At 31.8% G+C, this 23,288-nt stretch overlaps 1 protein-coding gene across 1 annotated transcript; it reads right to left on the bottom strand.

Annotated features, from left to right (window-relative positions):
* Positions 1-14,142: 14,142 nt before the first annotated feature.
* Positions 14,143-14,948, bottom strand: LOC147407857 (auxin-responsive protein SAUR32-like). Its single transcript, XM_086432864.1, has one exon. The coding sequence runs from the start codon at positions 14,707-14,709 to the stop codon at positions 14,341-14,343; it is 369 nt and encodes a 122-aa protein (XP_086288990.1). The 5' UTR covers positions 14,710-14,948; the 3' UTR covers positions 14,143-14,340.
* Between the last annotated feature and the right edge of the window lie 8,340 nt (positions 14,949-23,288).

Consider the following 23,288-nt stretch of genomic DNA (forward strand, 5'->3'; position numbering starts at 1 on the left):
ATTACACCCCAATTAAAAATAAATAAAGTGAATGGTTGAGAATAGGTAAAAGTTGGGGTGCCAGTATAAGCTCTCTGTTTTTTAAAACTAGATTTCTATCGTTTGGGTTTAGGATTTTATATGAGTCTAATCATGATTGTAAACAGCTGAAATTCTTTGAGCAAGTGTTATAATGTTAAGATAATAATTCGAACCAAACCTTTGTAATGTTTGAATAGTGTGTTTCAATCGTTAATATTGGGGTGTGATAAATAATTTAAGAAATTGGATTTGTAATAAGTAAATATTGGGGGTGCCAATAGCAACTCTTGAGCTCTAGTTTTTAATAACAAATTTAGAATAATGCTAAATTGACCTCAGACTGGAACCTCATATCACACTCCTTGACGTGAAAGTGCATGAGAATCATAGATGCTTTTCATTGAGATACGAGTGAAAAAGCATTTACGATTCCTATTAACTTTCACGTCAAGAAGTGCGATATAAAGTTTTAGCTTGAGGTCACTCCAACATGATTCAAAATTTTAAAAGAATCATGTCGAGTGACCTCAAGTTGAAATCTCATATCGCACTTCTTAATGTGAAAGTGAATAGAAATCATAGATAAGCATCTCAATGAAAAGTATCTATGATTCTCCTACACTTTCACGTTAAGAAGTGCAACGTGAGGTTCAAGCATGAGGTAATTTCAGCATTAAAATACATTTTATCAAGATAGGAGTGAAAAAATATCTATGATTCATATCCACGTTCACGTTAAGGAGTGCTTTGTGGAATTCCAGCTTGAGGTCACTCTAGCATGACTAAAAAAGAAAAAAAAAAATCTACTAAAAAGCATTTCCCAAACATTGTTAACCAAATAATAAAGTACATGACCGTAAGTTCACCAAAAGCACATCTGACAGAAGTACGAGTCCAAACAAGGCCTTTGCTCTTGTGTTTCTCTCTGTTTTACTTTTCTTTGCTTGGTAGGTCCACCGGGGGGGTTAGGTCTCTCTTTAAAAAACCAAAAATCAACTTGTAATCTACCATATGGTCCTCACTCCTCAACAACGATCGTGACTTGAAAGTTAAGTCGTACCTTCTTATCCTCTCTCTCTCTCTCTCTCTCTCTCTTTTTTTCTTTTTACATGTTTTTACCAACCTTGTTTTTGGTGGATGACCTAAAAGCCTTGTCACTACTACTACACTAATTATCGTACCATGAGGCGGCAGAGTCTGCTTACCTTATCATGATGTCATATATAAATTTAACGATGCTAGCTAACTGTTCCTATTTTAGTCATCGCACATGTGATTCACATGGATATCATATTGGACAATCGTCCAATAGCAATTCCATTATGATAGTATTGATAAAATGTGAATCTTCCTCAGAGCTTAGAGTAGCTCCAACACATCTTCCAAATCAAAGGCCATTTCTCTTAGATTACCATTTTTGGAGTGCAAAACCTACAAGAGGGGTCTCCAATGCAATCCTCATATCTTATTCCATTTTGGAATTTCAAGTTTTCAAACTCCAAAATGAAAGACATGTAGAGTTTCTCTAATTTTTTTTTTCTCGAAAAGATTTTAGTTCTCAATTGCTATTTTAGAGGGTCATTTTGAAATCTTAAAGTCTCCAATGCAATCAGTCATCTGAACTTCATTTTGGATTGAATTAAAATTTTTTTTTAATAATATTTATGAAAAATTGATTGAAATACAAACCCTTTGAATATCAAAAGTGGTAGTATATATATAATGCTCTCCTTCTCCATTGTGGAATTTCTCCTTGGAGTTGCTCATTAATATATCATATAAGGGAAGATCCTCATATACGTCGAGAACTAGAGAATACAATAAATGCCAACTGATGAAAAAAATTAAAGCGGCCCACCTACTTCAAAATCTTGGAGGAACCCTCCCCCTTAGATGATAAGTGACCCAATTGAAGAAATTCCCCTTGACCTTTGTCTTTTCTTATAGATTAGTGAAAAATGACTTAAACACCCTTGATTTTTATTTTTAGAATTCCTAATCTTTAATCTCTTAAATATCCAAGATGATGATGATGATAAAGATGATGACAAAGATAAGTATATTGACGTCATTTTTCATTAATCTATTAGAGAAGATTTAGGTCAAAGGGCTTGTTAACAATTTGAAAATATGAGGTATCACAAATATTCATTGAACAGTATGGTCATGTTATAAACATAAAGGGCTGAGTCGTGCTAGCATGACTCACCAAGTGGCATACTCAATCGATTCCTTGACGTAGATAAGTTCGGAAACCGTAGATCTATACGCCTTGAGATTCATGATTACACTTTCCCATAAAAATGTATCTCGATGCATACAGATCTACTGTTCCCGAACTTGTCCACGTCAATGAGTCGATTGAGTATGCCACATGGCGTCATATTATCAAGATTCTAAAGGCTTATGTACATGTCATGTAAAGAGGAGGGATCTTCCAAAAATTTTAAGCAGATTGGTTGCTTCAAAGTCGGCCCAACTAACAAAGGTAAGATTATGCTCAAAAGGACATGTCTTTAGATAGTTGAAGCAAGGCCGGAGCCAGGATTTTTTCCATGTGGGAACTAAGATACTTAAAAATTTTAAAATTCATCTTGAGGGCAACAGCAACAGATTTTGTTTTATAAGTTACTGTAGATGCAAGAATTTGCTCTACACTTTTCCTCTGTCCTAGCTCGGGCGGACCTGCAAATTAGCCCACTCCAACGATCAAGTTAGACAAGTTGATCAATGTAATTTAGTTTTTTGAGAGAGGAAGAATTCGAACCTCATTTTCCTATAGTTCTCTTCCTTTTATAAATATTGAATCCGATCGTTTTCTATGCCATCCTCTGAAATGACCTAGGGCAGTTAGCTCACTCCCTGACATGTCAGCTGCAGGGCAATTGCAACTGCCCTGCCACTTTTGGAATAATCAGAGTTGATCTGACATGATGTGGGTTGTTAGAGCTGTCCATCAATGGCGCACCTGTCAGATCCGTCTCTCCGACCTATACTGTCATTGTCCGAACTACTTAATTAGTCGGTGACTCAGGCCTGAGTTAGACATCCGTGCATCCGACGAGTTTAATTGACCGAGCCAAAGTAGCAGTTTATCCGAGCTTAAAATCAGTAATACCAGACTTCACTCAAGTCACGTGTCCATGCTTAAGAATTTCCCCCACAGTTACAAAAATTCTTGTGGGGCAAATGCCCTCATTACCTTACCTCCCACTGTAAATCCGCCTCTGAGTTGAAGGATTGGTAGACAAAGAAAAACATCAAAGTTTGAGAGGTCCATTCAAGATACATTAAGGTGGGCAGGCATTTCTATAATTATGGTTAAAATGGTGTATGGTGTTATATATATGTCATTGAAAACCATTAACATGTTCTTAAATCCAAATCATAATGTAATGTAATTTATTTATTTTTTTTTAAATTGCTACAGGTAACAGGATTATAACAACAGTAAATTTTAAAAATATTTAGTTAATAATATTGTTTTAAATTTAAAATTATTAGTTTTGAAAAAAAAATCAGACTAAAACATTTTTCAAAAAAATATTGTAACCGTTATTTTAAATATTAAAATAAATGAGTCATGATTTTTGGTCGCCCTCTCTAACACACGCCCCCATTTTCCCTTGACGTGGCATGAATTAGAACCATAGATTATTTTCCCTTGGGATAAACAATTTTATGTACATCTTCTATAAATATGTGTAGTTGTGTATTTCGAGGAAAATAAATTATGATTCTAACACATGCCACATCGGGGGCATCAGAAAATCATTATTCAAAATAGAATTGTAGAATAGGCATTACATAACAAACTTTACCAAATCAACTTCAACTCGTGATGGAATTTCGAGGATAAAAAAAAAAAAAAAAAAATTCCAAACCAGTTGTTTGATTGGTAAGATATGGAAGAACAACATTAAAATGAGAAGTATTAACTTCGTGGGCCCATATATAGATGCCCAGATGATCATTAAGCACTACTTATACCAAACGTTTCTCTCTCCTCTTTGGGAAGATTAACAAGACAAAGGAATAGACCATTCTTCATACAAAAATTTCAGAATTTGACTAGTATTGCGTGTGGACAAACACTGTCAAATCAAATCAAAATTAAATAAAAGCAACAAAAGATTCGTACTAATTTGCTTTGATTTCAAGGGACATTCCACCACAAATCCTTGATTTTAATAAGAAAAAGATAACTTTGACAATATAACAAAACGACATCACAATTAGCGAAAAAAATGATTATAAAAAGAGCATTTTCTACCACTTTTAAAAATGTGTTGGAAATTTTGAGAAAGAGTGTAAAAAGCAATTCAATGAGATTTAAATAAACAAAAACATGTACACACACTTAGAAAAGGTGGAATTTACATATCATGGTGTACAATTTAGTGGTAGAGTCCGCATTTACAATTGATAATAAGACCAAAGGGAAGGAGTGTGGAAGTAATTCTAACTCCTATTCTTCTTCTAACATTATTTTTATACAATAAATATTAGAAGAAGAAAATTCACTTTTGTGAGTGTATTTTTTGGGTTACCGTGATACCTTATAAAATGCATCACAAAATATAAGTTATTTCTAAAAATGATTAAGAAATAAAAAATAAAAAATAAGAGACGATGATTTGTTGACGAGGTTTCCACAAATTATTGGATACGTCCCGGACTCATTGGGCCATTTTATTATGAAAAATCTAGAAAGAGAATCCAATTGATCTCCTCCACTATTGATTGTTCCCTCTACCATTAGTAACACCCCCTCCCCCTCCTAAGGAGAAGGGGTCTATTTATAAATTTACAACATAGTGTCTTTATGTCATTTAAAACCTTTTGAGATTGTAACAACAATCTCTTAAATTCTCCAAAGAGTTACAATTTTCTGAAGAATGTCTTTTGGATATTTTTTGGAAAGTTTCTTCAATGTTGAGCAAGTAGTTGTGTGTGATGACATGTGTGATGACGTACAATAATGCAAAAGGTGCCACATGGATAGTGGATAGCTTATGCAAGTTTTTGGCGATGTTGGCTAGAGCACAATGCGTGCATCCAATTTGTTCTTTATCATCCCTAAATAAGGAGTTAATTTTAATGTTATTGACTAAATAAAAAAGGGTAAAATACCATTTCGTGCTTTAAATATGACAAAATTCTGATTCCACCTCACTATTCATTTTAATTCCCAAAACATGAATAGCAAGATAATAGGTATTTTAAAGTGATGATCGCGTTGGTATAAAATAACGACATCATTGATATTTATTTGAAAAGTAGCAATCTCTCTAATTTTTTTAAGTGATGATCTCGCTAGCTAAAAAGTAACAACCTGGAAGATTGCCACTTTTCAAATAAATATTAGTGATCTTGCAACCTTAAATTAGCGAGATTGTCACTTTGAAATACCTGCGATCTTGCTTTTCATGTTATGTGAATTAAATGAGCAGTGAGCCGAAATGGGAATTTTTTTACAAATTGAACATGTTTTTGAAAATTTCTCATAAAAAATCCACCTAAAATAATGGTGTAATTGAATGAACAAGATTTCTCAACTTTAAACCAAGTTTCGATGAGGAAATAAAGAAAGTTTTATATGAATTACATTTTCATGAGATTGATCTCTAAGATATGAATAACTGACTCCATCAAACATAATATATGTCCTAAGAGCCCTACAACATATGATATCCAATTTCATAGTTATTATGGTGCATTATACCAAAGTAGTGGCATTCTTGACAGCACTACTATAATGATTAAAAAAATTGGGATTTTTTTCTTTTTTGTGCCCTTTTTTTAAGTCCAAAGTGTAGTCAACTACACTTTTTTAAAAGTAGTTTAAGTGGGAGGAGTACCTGGACAAGACCATCTTGAGAAGGAGATCATTTGAGACAATGCTACGTTGTTACAACTTTCATCCAATGTTCCTTATAAAATGAGAGAAATTTAGTGGTCACGAATCATCATCACAACTTTCGCTTTTTTCACTTTTCCAAATAAAAGGAGGTAAAAGAATATGGTTCTACCTTCCGAATGGGTGGCTTGATTTTTTGGTTCTTTACTTAGTGCATTAGGTGTCTCAAATTCTGTCCTTATTATTCCATCTTTTGGTCCATGTCATTGAAAAATGGAATTGCCGTATTGACCTTGATTATTGATTACAAGAATCCTAATAGAGTTTATATAGAAAGAATCATAAAAAGATTTTACGATGAATTAAATTCTAATTCATTCAATCAAATTCTAATCTCATCCAATGCTGATTTTTACGAAATTATGATTTAGTCTACTTTCAATCGTTGATCCAATCCTGAAACACAATTTGGTGTTCTATTATACACCGTATTTCAGTGCATCATAATCTAATACTCTATAAGATTGAGATGAATTGTAATTCAGATAGCATTTCTAATTCATTTAGGCACTGGTATGGTTTGGCAGTTGAAAGTGATGATACGCCCAAGGCATAAAGAGGATCGATACAAAAGAACATGTCTTGATTGAAGATATATATAGTTTATGGTCGAGTAAAATGATGAAATATAATTTATGTTGCTGGACCATTTAAGATAAACTGTAGAAGATGGTATCGATGATCAGTAATTAATCAACCTTTCTTCTAGGTTATGCTCCACTCAGTTGAATGGATGATATTAAGATGATTTAATTCTCAAATGTAGTGTTGTCAAATGGCATATGTGATGCTTCTCTATTATTTTTAATTTAGCGTTCAACATGTAGCATGTAATCCAAGAGTTATTCATCAATTGATAGGTTTTCATCGTCATCATATCCATCAATCTCAACACAATTACTAAGGATTGTGCCCTTAATGGACTTGATACACTTTCCCAAATTGATTATTTGGGTGACTAACTTCGTTTTGATTTTCTTTGACCAAGATCCATTATTCTAGATAATCAACATTGCAAGATTTCTAGGTTCTATTTTTTTGCATACAAGCACTGTAGTGTCAGAGGAGCCCTTGCAAATTGGATGATTACATGGAAAGACAAAATACCATTTACATGACATGAAAAAAGGGTCAAATTAGACATCAATGTCCGTTGAATTTGCTTGGCTAATCCAAGCAAATTCAACATACCTTGGCATCGATTTTACCCCCCTTTTTTAATGTAGTGTTATATGTTTTCTCAATTTTTTGGTGTTGTATAGGATATGTTTATACATAAATACTATAATTTTTTAGGCCACACCAATAACTTTAATACTTAATGATAAGGTCCCAATTATTCAATTTTGGGACCACAATTGCACTAAGATTACCATTACATAAATGTTAGTTCCTTTAAATAATTGCAAAATTATTTTATTTATCCAAATTAATAAAGCTAATGATATATTAGTGTTAATTGTAGCGCACGTGGAAGCCAACAAATCGCGAAACAATTACGGTTACAATACACGAGTCGAAGGGAAGTTTCCAGAAAAATCTCGGTCGATTTGGGCGCCACGTCACCGCGCCGCGGCTAGGCATGACCGCGCCGCGGTCATTTCGAGGAATTTATCCTCGAGATTTTTACAGAAGCTTCTAGAAGCTTCGGTGGTTGTAACTGATTGGGTAGTTCGAAGCAAATCATCCGAAAAGTTGACCCGATTACCCGAATACAAATGTTATAAATTGGGGGCTCTTCTCTTCTTCTCTTGTTCCATAAGTTTTGATTTTTTCTTCTTTTAATTTTCTGTAATTTTTCCTTTTGGTGAGATCTTGAGTGTAGTGAGAACATCAAGAGTAAGCCATTGGCTCTATTGTAACTCTTTTGAAAGATCCATTCAAGAAGGAATCAAGTTGCATCTTCATCTTCTTCTCCCATCTTCTCTTTGCTTTTTAGTATTGTTCCAATATGATCCTTGCGATGATCGGCTAGATCCTCTTTAGAGAGATCAATGATGCCGAAGCAAGTTTATCCCTCTAATGTAGTTTTAATTCCTTATTTTGCTTACATGTCTACTATTCTAGAAATTCTACTTTGATTAGATGATCTACTTATATTTTTGATTCAAACTTTGATAGCCATTACTTAGATAAGCTCAAGAACGGCTATGCTTTGTGAAGAATCTGAATATAAGCTAGGCAATCTCAATTAAATCTGAATTTTCATGAATGTCTCTTGGTTACCTTTAATAATTAAACCGCTCCACCTTCCGATCCATGAGCAATGACTTGCTACATGGATTGAGATATTCTTGGAATTGATCTACATTATGGATAGTTTGCAAAAGCTGATTTGATTTCTCTAAACCTCCTTTCTTTTATCTTCAATCTCTACTTTCTGTTTTTATTTCAAATTGCAAGTTAATTTCCATTTCATTTATGCAACAAATCTGTTTTGTTTTTAAGAAAAATCTGTTTTCCAATTCTGTTTTGGACTTCTAACCGTATGAATCTTTGAATCTTCATTGTCCCTGTGGAACGAATTCGATTTGCCCAAAGTCTTAATTCACATCTTAATCTCTGCATCTCTATTGCAAGATCTACAACCAATCACTTAACATGCCTATGTCATTTAACATTAAATTTATAGTGTCTCGTGCTTAGCGACCAATATAAATAGGGTTGGTTTTTTACATAATAAGGAGATCGATAACTACATAGAGACTGCATTGTTTTTAATGACTTTTCACAACATATTGTTATCAAATTCATCGATTATATAATCCGAAATTTAAAAAATAAATGAGATTGTTTGGGAATGGGTCAATGCATTGACCATTTTTAAAAATATAGTTTCATATGGACAATTTACGTTAGAGAATAAGATGCACTATATTAAAATGCATAAGATATACTGTATTATTGTTAAAGTATCTCATCATAAATTGAAGGTTGTGATGAAGGATATTTTAGAATATATATTGATATTTAGAATATATCAATTAAGATATTCTAGAATATTTATATTAGGTAGTTTTCATATATCTAGATTGATGTAATGTCTATAAATACCCTATTGGGACTTTTGTAATATTCATCTAAGAATTATCAATAAAATTCAATTAATATTTACTAGAAAGTCAATTAAGGTTTTATCACACCTATTGGTTGATTTAGCAACATTACACTACGAGAAAAAATGGGTAAACTTGACACCAAGATTTGTCAGTGTTTAATTTGCTTGGATTTAACCAAATACAATGGACCTTGACTTCGAATTTACCCCCTTTTTTTTCAGAGTGTCAGAGTATGCTAATAGGTTTTCTTCGTCTCTTTATCCTCTACAATAGAAATTTTGGTAACATCTTCTTTTTCCAAACAAATTTATCCTTATTTAAAAGATGAGAATATAGTTTTACTCTAAGTCCAACTTAACTATCCTAATACTTCAATTATTATTTGGAAGCTTTTATTTAATGCCAGTGAAAGCAAATGCCATCTTGATATAACCATTTAGCTACATATTGGATTATTTTTTCCCTAAATTTATATTTAAATAATTTTCTATTATTGTTGATGCGGGTTCTTTAAACTGTATCTCTTTTGTCAACTACATGTTTTAGATGTGGTCGATATCACCAGTCTAACTAGTAGTTCACGTCCACTAGCTCTTTAATTTAGGGGGTTGAGCTAGTAATGGCGGTATATAATGTCACATTGATTGTGATGTGGAGATATCATAAGAGTCGTGATAATCTAACCTTCTTTTTTCAGACGCCCCCATCACAGAACTGTAGATTATTTGCTTCGGGATACACACAAAAAGATTTATGGCTCTATAATTGTCAGGTGTATGGGGATCGTCGGAAAAAAGAGGGTCAGATTATCATTAGTCATATCATAATTACCATAACAACTATCATCCGTATACTCTTCTAATATTACAATATTGTCATCTTATTCTTCCTTAAAATTTTGTCTAGGTGCAAAACAATGGGGCATGTCGTGACATTTGATCTTGTCATATGCACAAGTTGTTGTTTGTATTGTGAAATATCACATTGTCTTAATTAGTCGCACAACTCGTAAATAAGACAAGAATACATAATGATATTTATGATAATTTCGGGCTTAGACCCATAGTTTAATTGATTTGACACATTGCAAAACAAGTTTCAGGACTTGGGTTTAAGTCCAGTTTACTCATAGAAATAAATATTTATGTTAATTTAAATTATGGTTCTCCTTTTGAAAAAAATTTCATTATTTATGAACGACAAAATTTCCTAGGTATTTTTTTTATTCTTCTTCTACATAACAATATTTAAGCTAATTTAAATTATTTAAAAAATACATAGTGACAAGCTAAACTTAGAGGGGATGAAATGATGAACTGAGAATTAAAGTGTAGGACAAAGATTTTATTTAAAATTAATGTATTTGGAAGAAAGTGTACTAACAAATATGGGCGTTCCACCTATATATAAGCAAAGAGGGAAAGAAATTAACATAAAAAAAATTAATGGTAAATCATCTGCGCATTATGCCATCACATAATACATTATGGCATAATAGCCCAACTAGAAGTTTATGGCATATGCCTTCATGACATGTGCAGTAAACCATCCCAAAATAAGATATACAATCGCATATGCGTATATACTAGCGCACTTAACAATAGTGTAAAGAGATTCATGCTCTAATGCTCTAATAAAAGAGCATCGAGAAGCATCACACATCCCTTCATGGGTTATATGGCTCTTTTTCTTTCAAGTTCTTGAAGAATACTTATGTCACTTCAGGTGCCTTTATGCTCTCTCTCATAACATGGAGGGTTGGTAGTCAGAGAGTGTTACTTAGAGAAGATGCTCACCTCTTTGAATTCCAATTAGTTTTCTTCTCTAAATCATTATTCATCCTCTAAAAGACTATTCAATCACTTTAAAAAATTGAAAGGTGGAGGGGACGAAAATAGTATTTAAAACATGTTCATGATTAGAAATCATTTTTGACGTGTATGAAAAAAGAGAGATAAAATTAGTATTAAACTAAGGTCAATAGTGACTTAGAAATGTGAACATTAGATCTCTATATTTAGAGACGTGAACAGTGTTTTAGGGGGACTTTCTCTATTTAGAGATCGGTTGAAATTAAGTTTGGACGTCCCTATTTCTAAATTTAAAGATTTAGAGACCAATTGGAGTTGCACTAAGACGAAGGTTTAGTTTGAAATAAAAATGTCATTTTAGTCAAAATAGGACATTATGTAGATTGATATTAAGGGATATTTCATCTTTCTAAATAAATAAATAAATAAGGATATTACCAAATTGGCAATCCATCACCACAACACTCTAGATCTCAAGGAAAAACTCAAACAAAAAAGATTCAATTTTTATTTATTATTTAAGGTTTTAAAAATAGACGGCTACTGAATTTTCAAATTTAAAATTAAAATTTACTTATTAAAATAATTTTTTTTATTTTTATTTTTGTAAAGTTCATCGAATTTTATCCTCTCTATCTCTGTTGCAGTGGATAATATTTTTGGATGCCATAAGATGAGCTCAACAACCCTTATTAAAATTTTAATTCTTCCAAAGTTAGTAAGACTACACTTCATAAAAATTATAGAGATTTACCCGGCAGAGTTATTTGTAATTTTTTTTTTTTTTTAAACCCTTGGAGTTCTCACAACTCCAAGGAACCTTACTTTCGTGAAGGTGATCGAAGTGGAGGGCCTATAGGGAAGCTTACCAGAAACTTCAAGAACCTCAACTTTGTCCTATTGTACCCGGAGCTTGGCTTTTGCCTCGAGAACCCGTCCAATTTTATTCTGATCCCACACATTCTTTTTTCAAATTATTATTAAAACAATAACAATTAAAAATAAATTATAATAACTTTTAGAGAGCCCATACCAATAAGAAAGTAACAGCTGTTCAAGAAATAAATCGGAAAGAAAAAAAAAGTCCCCAAACATGTAGCTCAATACTGTTGTAGTTGGATGCTCTTTGTATCCCGCAAGATTATAAAATTGTCCTACATAAAGTGCTGAGTCCGACTAACCTTACTAAGATAGCGATAAAAAAAAGATCTCACTAAATCTCATCCATCATCAAAATGCCTCGAGATTCATGAAACAAGTCCTCAAGATTCATAATAAATCTCGAGGTCTTATTTTAAGCATCTTGAGGTCTTTTGATGGTGGATGAGACTTATTAAAATCTTTTTCGTCACTATCCTAGTAAAAAAAGGGTTTCTCTAAAGTGCTAAGGTGTTATCATTATTACTACCACTAGAGACACATAAAGGAAATTTTAAAGATAAAGATAATCAGTCTCAAATGAACGTATCTAACTCCATTAAGTTTGTGACATTTGGGGGAGCAAATCCTCTATAGCACTCACAATTTTAGGATTTATTGTTTAAAATAATACCTCAGTCCTTTAGGATTCATGTTTTTCCGTATCAATTTGAATGTTATATATGACACCATATGTTAGGACTTAGGGATAGTTAAAGTGTCATTGTAATTTTTTGTTAGAAATAAACAATGAAGTCTAAAAAGGTCAAACACAACCATTGCAACTAAATTAATCTAGATTTGTGGTTTTAGAGACAGGGATGTTTCATTGAGATTGTTAGATTATAATTCCAGATTTATAATTTGGATTGTCAAAATTAGATTACGAAAATTGATTTTCAAAATTCAGAACCTCATGGTTCGGTTATGCTACTTCTAGAAATCTTTTTCTCAATCTAGAATCATAATTTCCTTTTGTTGATCTTGTTTCTATAACTGTCATATGGAATAATATTATTTAGGACCTTTAATTCTAATCTCAAACGAATGGTTAGGATAAGAGAGAAAATACAAATCTCGTAGAGATCAGTACTGATCTATTAAGGATTAATACATTTTTTCCTAGGGAAACATTTTTCTTTGAAATCCCTATCATCCTAACCGTCAATTTGATCTACTATTATTTTCTTAGTATATATCTAACAACAAAAAAGTCACATTAGCATTAAAAAAAAAAATCCGCAAAACAGAGTCAACCTCATTTCAATTTAAGTAACCTTCTAATTTTTTTTTATCTTGGGAGGAATCACTTTTATAATCTAAACCAAACAAAATTAGAATCAAATTATAAAGAAGGTTCGGATTCTATAATCTGAAACAAACCTCAAGACTTTGTACTTAATAATACAACTCGTACATACTACCCTACCCTATCATATCCAACTTGTATTTTATTTCTTTTTTGGCTAGTTGTTTGAAGCCTATACCCGGAATTGATGAAGGGGTCACAATCTCAACCACCTTAAAAAACTTAGAAAAGAGGTAAGAATATTTTGATTTAGTCAAGGGAGGTCTTATAGCCATTCTTGTTTTATTTTTGTATGTGTTGAGTTTAAGTCATAAGTAACAGTAACTCTAAATTTTCAATTTTTATTTTTATTAATAGTAAGGTAAATAATCCCCTCTCCATCTTACATTTGGTCACATAAATTGTATTTCTTATTAAAAAAAATTTCCAAATGTTCTTTAAGTATATTATATTTTAAACTTATGTTTTGAAAATAGTGACTTTGAATTTAAATTTCAAATTTTATTTTATTAATCTTTTGGAGATTTACATTGGAGAAATTTTTTACCCACGGATATTTCACATAGTTCGGATCCATCGTATGTATTGAATCATCCTCAATTTACAGAAATATCCCAAGTAGAAGTCCTCAATACATGTATTAATCAATTTATGATTATGTGAAATTTCAAATTGATTTTTCAGTGCACAATCATTTGTACTAGAGACGTGGTAATTTTATAACTCAGTATCTTGATAATTCTACTCGGAAATGAAGAAAAACTTTTTCAAAAAATAATACATTTTGTGGAAACCATTTTACTATTTTCCTGTAAATTATCGCACCCCACGAGTTGCCATTCATATTATAGATACATAATCAGGACTTTTGCAAAGGTGATTGGGTGCTTATGGTCATATACACAAGGAATCAAGCTCCTAACAATCCTCTTAGACCCCTTGATCTTAGCTGTCTTTGATATCTTCTTAAGGAATCAAATCTCTCTCTCTCTCTCTCTCTGATCATCATCATCATACCACCATCAAATTGTGGTTTTCATGTGCTCGCATCAGTAAGAGTAGGAAACTAAAAGAAAAGGAAACGAAAAAGATAATAAAATTGAAGAACAAAAGTAACAACAAAATCCTTCATATTTGAACAACTTATGGTCATCACCAATGTATAATCTTCATCATCTAACCTAAAAGAAAAAAGAAAAAGAGAGAGAGAGAGATCCAAAGCTCCAAATTTACAGAATTACTGATAATAACCTTACATACCCATTTATAATTAGGTTTTGGTACAGTATAATTACACCATCTTCAAGCCCTAAAACACCCAACATGATGATGATGGTGATGGTGATGGTGGTGGAAGGACTTCTCCTTATCAATCATACACCTAACATGCCGAAACTCTTCCACGTGGCAAGGGATGGTGATGGTACCCTTCTGATCAAACCCAAACTCCTCCTCAGCTTCCTTCAACAACTGAATGAATAATGGGTGATTGAAGTATACAACAGGGACTACAAACCTTTGCTGTTCCTCACCTTGACCCACCATGATTGCAAGACACCCCTTTGGGATCTCTCTTACTTCCTTCTTTCCATGATTAAGATGAAGATGGAGATGGAGATGGGGAAAGTGCAGATGAAGGAAGTTCAAGAGATGCTTCTCTCCACTACCCATATCTTAGAAAGAACACCAAAGGAAAAAAAAAAAACAAAAACACCCTAATTTTCTCTGTAACCCTTAAAAGAATCAGAACCTGAGATACATAGGATGAAGAGGGTCAAGGAAGAGTGGTCTCTTAAGGATGTTATAGGAATGTCGCTCATGATAGAAGATTAAAACACAGATACAAGCTTTGAAGAAGATAAAGAGGTTTGAGGGGAGAAGGGAAGGTGGGCTTAAAGCTTTTATGTATGAGATGTATAGATGGGATTTGACTTGCTTGCTTTTGTACCCAAAGTGGGGTCCGCAATATGAAGGACCGAAACTGGTACGTTTTCGGGTAATTTCCGTCGAAGGTTGGGTTTTAATTTAAACCTTAAATTATTATTATTCTTATTATTAGAACAACTGAGTTGTCGAGGTGTTGAACTATAAGGCATATTCACCAAATTCTATGATTTATTGAAAAAGTTGCAACTAAATTGTGACTTTTTTCCTTCACTAATTTAATCACGATTTTCACGAACTTCTTGATTAATCACGAACCTTATGATTAAATTGAGTTTAAACAAAAGATGAAATTGAAGTACTAATAAGAAAAGATAACCTTGATGAAGATGATCATGGTGACCATTTATTGATGAAGCATTAGATAAGGAGGATGACATTGAATATTTTTAAATTTTGTGAATGTATTGTGGATTTGTGGATGCAAGGATGATAACCATATGGAACTTAGTCTGATTACTTTCCAATTTTTTTTCTTCTTATTTTACCAAATTTCTCCCTTACTAACTACTTCCCAAACCCCGACTAGGCGACTATGCCATAAGGAGTTGGATGCAACTCCTGCAACTAGTTTTATCGTTGAGTTTTTCATGTTGAGTAGAATCCATTGAAGTATGGCTCAAAACGTATTGGACCCAGTTCGAGTATATTTGATTTTTAAACTAGTCCAAGGTAGTTTGGGTTGGACTTTATAACTCATGTAAGTAGCCTATTTTATGGTATTTCTAAAAGGAGGGGTTTTGTTTTCTTTTATAAGAAGTCTACGTTTTTTTTAGTGGAGATAGTTAAAAAAAAAAAAAAAAAAACTCAAGAGAGAATTGAGGTTGAGAGGTTTGGAAAGATTGAAATCTAGAAGAAGATGAAACTAAGTGATAGAGGTGATTTCTTTGATTGATTTGCCTCGTTTTCTTTATAGTGAAATCGAATTTGAATGCTCATACCTACATGGATGTAGTCTTCGGATGAATTGTAAATGCAAAATTTTGCACTACCTTAAGATTTGTGACAATGGGTTATAATCTTCCCTTCTCGTATCCTTTGATGTGCTTGCAACAACACTTTTCTGACGCCTAAGTTAGGATTTAGTACAAAAATATTATTTTGTATGTATTTAGAGAAAATTTTTTGTACCTTTTAGTGCCTTATACCTACGTATTTATATGGCCTTCTTCTTTTAGATCTTTCTAGATTTTCTCTTGGGTGGTTCCATTCTGTTAGGGTTTTCCCTAGATCCTCATGTACGCAGTTAAACTCTTTATTTTAAGGGATTTGATACTCTCGAACTTCAATCATAGACCCTCGAGGCTCCATTGAAAGCTTCGAACAACCTTTCTTCCTCTATTGACTCAGACACTCGATTAGGTCATCTCGTAATTACCACGTGTCGCTTTCCAAAAAGTATCCTTTACATAAATCACATAAAATCTCGTGTTATTAGTATTGTGTTCTTACTCTTTTGCTTGATTATTTATCCTTCATTACCATTATCAAATAAAGTCTTTAAACATGTGGCATACAAGGTATTAGGTAAAATATCAATAGATGTTTGATCAAATTATTAAATGAGCTTCACTAAGGTGTTCACATACACAACATAACCATCCTTAAGTGGGTCATAAACCGATTCAAATTAGCAAGTTTTAAAAGACTCGACCAATTTCAATAACTCAGTTGAATGGACTAGTTTTAATCGGTTCCACTCTCTCATGATATATAATTTGCTCCCAATTTGTACAACATGAAAAATGTGTTAGACCATCTCATTGTATATTCAAACATTCTTACTCAATAAAAAGATCATCACCACCAAAAATCAACATGAGACGCAACGAGGGAGTGACCAAAAGAGATAACAAAGGAAATAGCTCGTGAGAGATACATAATATTGTCGTTTCTCTCTTCTCCTATTTTTCTCTTCTCTCTACCCGTCCTCTACTTGATTTTCCCATCTCATTCTCGATTTGAAGAAGAAAAGGGTTAAGTGTGGTGGGGGAATAAAACGAATCATTACCCATGTTCTTGAGCGAAGAATAAATTTCCTAATTGATGTGTTACAAATAAATGTGGGTGCAGAAATAGATGTTCTACTTTTTAAAACTTCTTCCATGAATGAAATGTGACAGCTGTCATCCCACACTCTTAAAAGAATAAAATTACACAGTTAGGACCTGTTTGAGAATGTTCCATATGCTCACTTAGGGGAAAGTGATTACACGTATTTTGGCGTCATTTACATGGAAACTTCATCTTCACACTTCCTGCAAAGGCAAGAAGCCCATTTTGGAGAAGCATTCCAAAGTCATTCTGCTTCGCTCTCCCCAGTGAGTAAAATATTGTCAAACATACGTTTTAATTTTACATTTCTAATCTCATTTATAGAGAACCAAACATTGTGTCAAACATTTTTAAAAATAAGGGTTAGAAGTTTCAGAATGGGCTGATTGTGAGGATGATCTTTATGTGAAGAGATCATCCTCACCAAAAATCAGCTCATTCCAAAACAAGTTGAAGAATTGTGGATCATCCGATTTTTATAAATTACTTTTGATGAGGTTAGAAGTTTTGGAATAAGCTGATTTTTGGTAAGGATGATATCTTCATCATAGAGATCACCCTCACAAAAAATCAGCCCATTCTGAAACCTCTAATTCATACATTGAAAAAATATTTGGCACAATGTTTGATTCTCTTTAAGGCCTCCGAACGCTACCCTAATATATATATTGTACTCCTACAACTATGAAAATTCCCGTAATTATCATAATTAAGAAGCATCCCTAATGCTTTTAGTCTCATTTTATTTTTTTATGTTTTATTCTTGAGTGAATTCCATTTCGTGAGCTGAATTTCTATTCATTTTAATTACCAAAACATGAATGGTAACAAATTCTTAGTAGCTTTAAACCTGTGAAATAGTCACTTTAAAATCTCCAAATCGTTACCATTCACATTTGGGTAATTAAAATGAACAGTGAGTCAAAATTGTAAATTCATCAAAAGTTGATCACTTTTCATAAATATCCCTTTAATTTAACCTTGTTTAGCTTTTAACTTTTGTTTTTTAATAATCATTGATACTTGATTGTTGATCTGTTTTACTGAATGATCAATGATCAGTGATCAATCTCTAGTGTTCTTTTTTTTTAGATATGACAAAATACATAATTATTAGTCACTGATTATTGATTTGTTTAACCAGATGATCATTAAGCATTGAAATTGATTTTGATCATTGATCAATCTCTCATATTTTTTTATTATAAAATTATATAATCATTGTTCACATATTGTTAATTTATCTGTTTTACTAAATGATCATCAATTATTTAATTATGTATTTGTATAGTTTAAATTCTGGTTTTTTTTTCTTTTCTTTTTTAATTTGTATTTACAATCGCATTATTATTATTATTAATAGTGGTAGTATTTGTGATCCCACAAAATAGTTGAGGACATATATAGTATTTGACTTTGATGAGCAAAACTTACCAATTCTTTTTTTTTCCATGGAGTAGGGTATTCTGATCAGTTTGACAAAATCCAATATCATGTTTGTCAAATTACACCAATACTTCTCAACTTCTTTTAAGAGTACTCCAATTTCAACTCTTTTATAATAGAGTCGTGATAATCTATAGACACGTGGCATACTCAATCGACTTACCTGACGTGACAGACTTAAAAATCATAGATCTGCTCTCCTCGAGATGCAAAACTGCATCCTTTTATGAGGAATCGTAATTCTATATCCACAGAGAGCACATCTACGGTTCTTGAGCCTGTTATGTCAGGTAAGTCAATTGAGTTGTCACGTGCCTAACTCTGATTATTAGCATTCTTTCCAATAACAAAATTTGGGAACTCATCCAAACAATTACTTTTTTTTTTTTTTTTAAGGGAGAAGAAGATTGATCCGTTATCACACGTGGCAGCTTTGCAGGTGAGGAGTGATGGTCGACGATAAGGTGTTGTGCATAAGTAAGCACTAATGGAGAGCCAATAGCAAGTCTTGAACATGTCCAAGTAAACATCGAGGTGTCACGTCAGCATTCTTAATGCGTTGATTTTGTTTATCTTTACGTGAAAAGGAAAAAAGTGTAAAAACTTGCTTAGATTTTGTTTTACTTTTTTTTTTTTTATTCCCCCCGATACCCCGGAACATGGGATGGGATCATTAAACCAGGGCTATAATGAGGAAAGACATGTCCTTTTATTCCTTCTGAAGTACCCACCTTCAGAGTCCAATAAATCCTTTGGCAAGTGGGCTGTCTTTGTCAACGTTGGGAGAGTGGAGATATTATTAGGGAAGTGATGCATCAAATCCCGAAACCTAATCATTCCCACCCTATAATTTATTATTTGGATCCATTATTGATCAACCATGTTAAGGTTAGATAAAAGGGTGAATTATCATTTCGTGAGTTGAAAATGAGTTATTTACAATTCCGGCTAATTATTCATTTTAATTATCAAAATGTGAATGATCACACTTTCGTTAAAAAATTAGAACGATAATAAATTCAACAGTTTTAAAATGCCTATTTCACAGATTTAAAGTGACTATTTCCAATTAGTGCTCACGTTAAACCTGTGAAATAGTTACTTTAAAAACCACCGACTTTTTGGTAATTAAAATGCGCAGTGAGCTAGAATCATAAATTTGTCAAAAGTTGATCATTTTTTCTTAAATATCCCTAGATAAAATGTGAGAAAATATAAAGTTTATAATATTCAATATATTTATTTTATATATTTGCAAGAGGTATGGATAAGGTATTAAGCACATATGCATACACGTTAGATTGAGTAATCTTGAGTTATTTTGAATCATTTCTGAATCTAGTTTATAGACTGTCAACAATTACCATTGCATCGAAAATGAATAAAAACATTTAGACCGGCATAAAAAGAGAGTTAGATGACCGAATGATAGAAAATGAAGTTAGTACGATGCAGTGTCTAATTGCAGGAAAAATATTTACCTAGCAAATGATGTGCTAGCAAATCTTTTTCAACTGTTTGATTATATCATGGAAAATTATGTGGAAAACCTCTTTGTACTCTTTCATTTAAATTGGATCCTATTGATTTTTTGTTTAGTTTTTTGAATAAGTCAAGCCTAACTATCATGGTAAGATTTCAAATCTTACAAGGATTGTCACTTTGTGGCATGCAGAAACATGATTTGATGCCACATGGATGTAGAGGAAAAAATTCTATGAACTATATTTTAAAAATAAAATAAAAACATCAAAGAAGTTATTTTTCACCATTAAATTTTAGTTTTAAAATAAGTAGTTCAATAGCATCTTATTTTCAAAACCTTGGATCAAGTCCAAAAGTAATTATTCATTTTGGATCTGAATTTTTTCATGAAATCTAAAAGACTATGGTGTTGGATTGCCAATTTGATAATTCATCTAATCTAAACTACCCTTAGTAAGATTTGAAATCTTACTTAATAAGGAAAGTGTCCCTTTTATAATTAGATTAGGAGGTAGCATCAGCAAATAAATATATATTTGTAATTTAAAATACAGATTAAGGGTTTTTTTAAAGATTATATAATAAAAAAGGATATTTTTATAGTTTTAAAAACTAACCAACTTGATTATAAGGTCGGCGGTTGCAATTTTATTAATTTTTACCAAAATGACCTTGCTTATATCAAGTTTAAACGTAAAAATAAGGGAATATATGAGATTCAATTTGGTGTTGTGTGACAAATCATTTTCTTAGTATCTCATGCGTGGCTAATCATTTTCCTTGCTTTTTGTATTTGTTTTTCACTCAAACACCGTTAAATTTAAGTTTTTAATGGTAAATTATTTTTCTTAGAGTTTATCATGTAATCAAACATGCTCTAATAAAAAATTTTGAAATGTTTTAGAAAATAAATTTCAAAGATAAATTTTATTAAATTGAAGATGATTTTTGTATTGTAATTATAACCCTTTTATAGAAAAAGAAATCTAATCCTGGTAAAACATGAAAATAAATAAAAGTAGTAAAAATTATTAAAAATAGTAAAAATGAACTTATAAATATGAAAATAAAAACTACTTAACCTTAGAAGTAAAGCAAAGTGATTCTAATTTCTGTAAGTAAAGTTATTAACAAGCAAACTTTCTTAAAAAAACAAAAATTCCTAAAAATGGGGTAAAGAAGGAATCGGGACTAAAAATAAGAAGTCTTAGAAAAATTATGGATCTTGATGATTCCATTCAAGAATGGGTTTCGTCGCATGATCTCATCTCCGGGTCCATGATTTCTACTAGTGTGTTTTGGTTTTCTGTTTTGGCGATCCATGAAATCTTATGCCACGTGTTCTACCTCATAGCATTAGTTAGATAATAAGACAATAGTAAATCTATGATTCCCTAAATGACCCTTAGATCTTAGTTATTGTAGTTGTGAAAATGCAAAAAAGGAGGGTAATGTCCCTAGCAATTTACAAGTAATCTTGTCAGCATTGGTATGTAGCTTTTATCCCAACAGTTAATTCCCTTTGAGGAATCCTATAAATAGAAAGTATAGGACTGTTTACATGAATTAGGGTATTTTCTTTTAGGGTTTGAGAGATTCAAATAACTAAATATTATTCCAAAAAATTGGATATCGAATTTGAATTCTGATGAAATTCCATATCTAAATTGTTATTAAATATGGATTCGGTAATCTAAATATCCACTCTGATAGTATTAGATTACACATAATTATTCTATCTATACATATATAACATATAATAATTATAAAATATATATTAAATCTGGATATATATTATCAGATATCCAATAAAATAATCAAATTGGTATTTGAATACTGATTTACTAGACAAAGATTTTTCAACACGAAAATGTCTCCGGATGAAATAGGACATGTATAAACAACCTTAAGAACCATTGAAATTGGAGTCCAATGACTGATACCCGAGATGAATATGACCTAATGGTTGTCGAAATAGGTACAAATGGATCAAAAACTCAAAATCTCGACTCAACTTAAATATCCACCAAGTCAGAGTTAACTCAAAGATTTTGTGGTTTGTGGTGATCAGCTCTAGCAAGTCAAACAAAATTTGTATTAAATACTTAAAATATTTTTAATATTTTACAATTAAGAATCAAATATAATCACATAACTACTCGTCAAAAAAAAAAAAAACTTGGCAAACTTGGCTGAGTTTATAATCTGAATCGGTTTATTTCCAAGTTGACTCAGCTGAGTTTTTTATTTGATTGAAGGAATTTGCTCAAATTAATTCAGTCAAATCGGGTGGACTCAGCAGAGTTTCGAGTATGACTCAACCAGGTCTAAAACATAGACCAAAACCACTTGATTGAGACATACTATTTTACTAGAGGGATTTATTTCTAAATAGTCCCTAAGTATTGGGTTCTAGATTACTAGGACATTTAGTAACCTTTTTAACTCTTAATGTTCCCTCATTATCGGTCCTTTTTATTTATTGTTCAAACTCACATTTTTTATTATCGAATTCACCTTTTTTTATTTATTGTCGACCTCAATACTTTTTATTTATTGTCAAACTTGACAAGAAATAAAATGGTGAACTCGATACTAGTAAAACCCACCAATTTTAATTTTCAAATTTTTTTAAACTAAAATACATGAAAATATCAATTAAAAACTTGATATAAGAACTTGTTTTGATGATTTCAAGTCAAAAGAACAATTCTTAATTGATTTTCATATAAAAATTAAGAAAAAAAAAGTGAAAAAAATCTAATTTTTTAAATATATCTTCAAAATATTTTAAAATGACTTTTTTTTCCTAAATCATTTCCGATGGAATAGAGTCTCCAAAACTCAATTGAAATGTCAAAAATTTTAAAATAAGAATAAAAATGAAAATGATGAATTCGAACGGTTAGAACATTCAATCGTGAGAAATATGAGAGATGAAGTCTAGGGACTGTCAAAAAAGCAAAATTCACTAAATTGACTATTAAGAGATCATAAAAAATTTAAGGGCTATTTAGAAAAAAAAATCCCTTCGTCAAAGTCCTTTTAAATAATTTTCCCTTGCTTTTAATAAGTGTGAGATGTAAAGTCAAGAAAGCACTGCGGATAGGACTTACGAATCATCCATAGTCGATTTGCTTTTCAATAAAGCAAAAGTAAAGTTGCAAGGAAGGGTCCCTTGCCTCCCAACATTTTGTTGAAGTATAATTATACTTTTGATTATTTAGACACAACCCTTTAAGCTATGGTGAATATTTGAGACACCCCATGTGTTTTCAAATTAAATATATACTCCTTAACCTTCGTAGTGACTAACAAGA

The sequence above is a fragment of the Akebia trifoliata genome, chromosome 3 (genome assembly GCF_017979445.1).
Source record: "Akebia trifoliata isolate Shusen 1 chromosome 3, ASM1797944v1, whole genome shotgun sequence".
NCBI lineage: Eukaryota > Viridiplantae > Streptophyta > Magnoliopsida > Ranunculales > Lardizabalaceae > Akebia > Akebia trifoliata.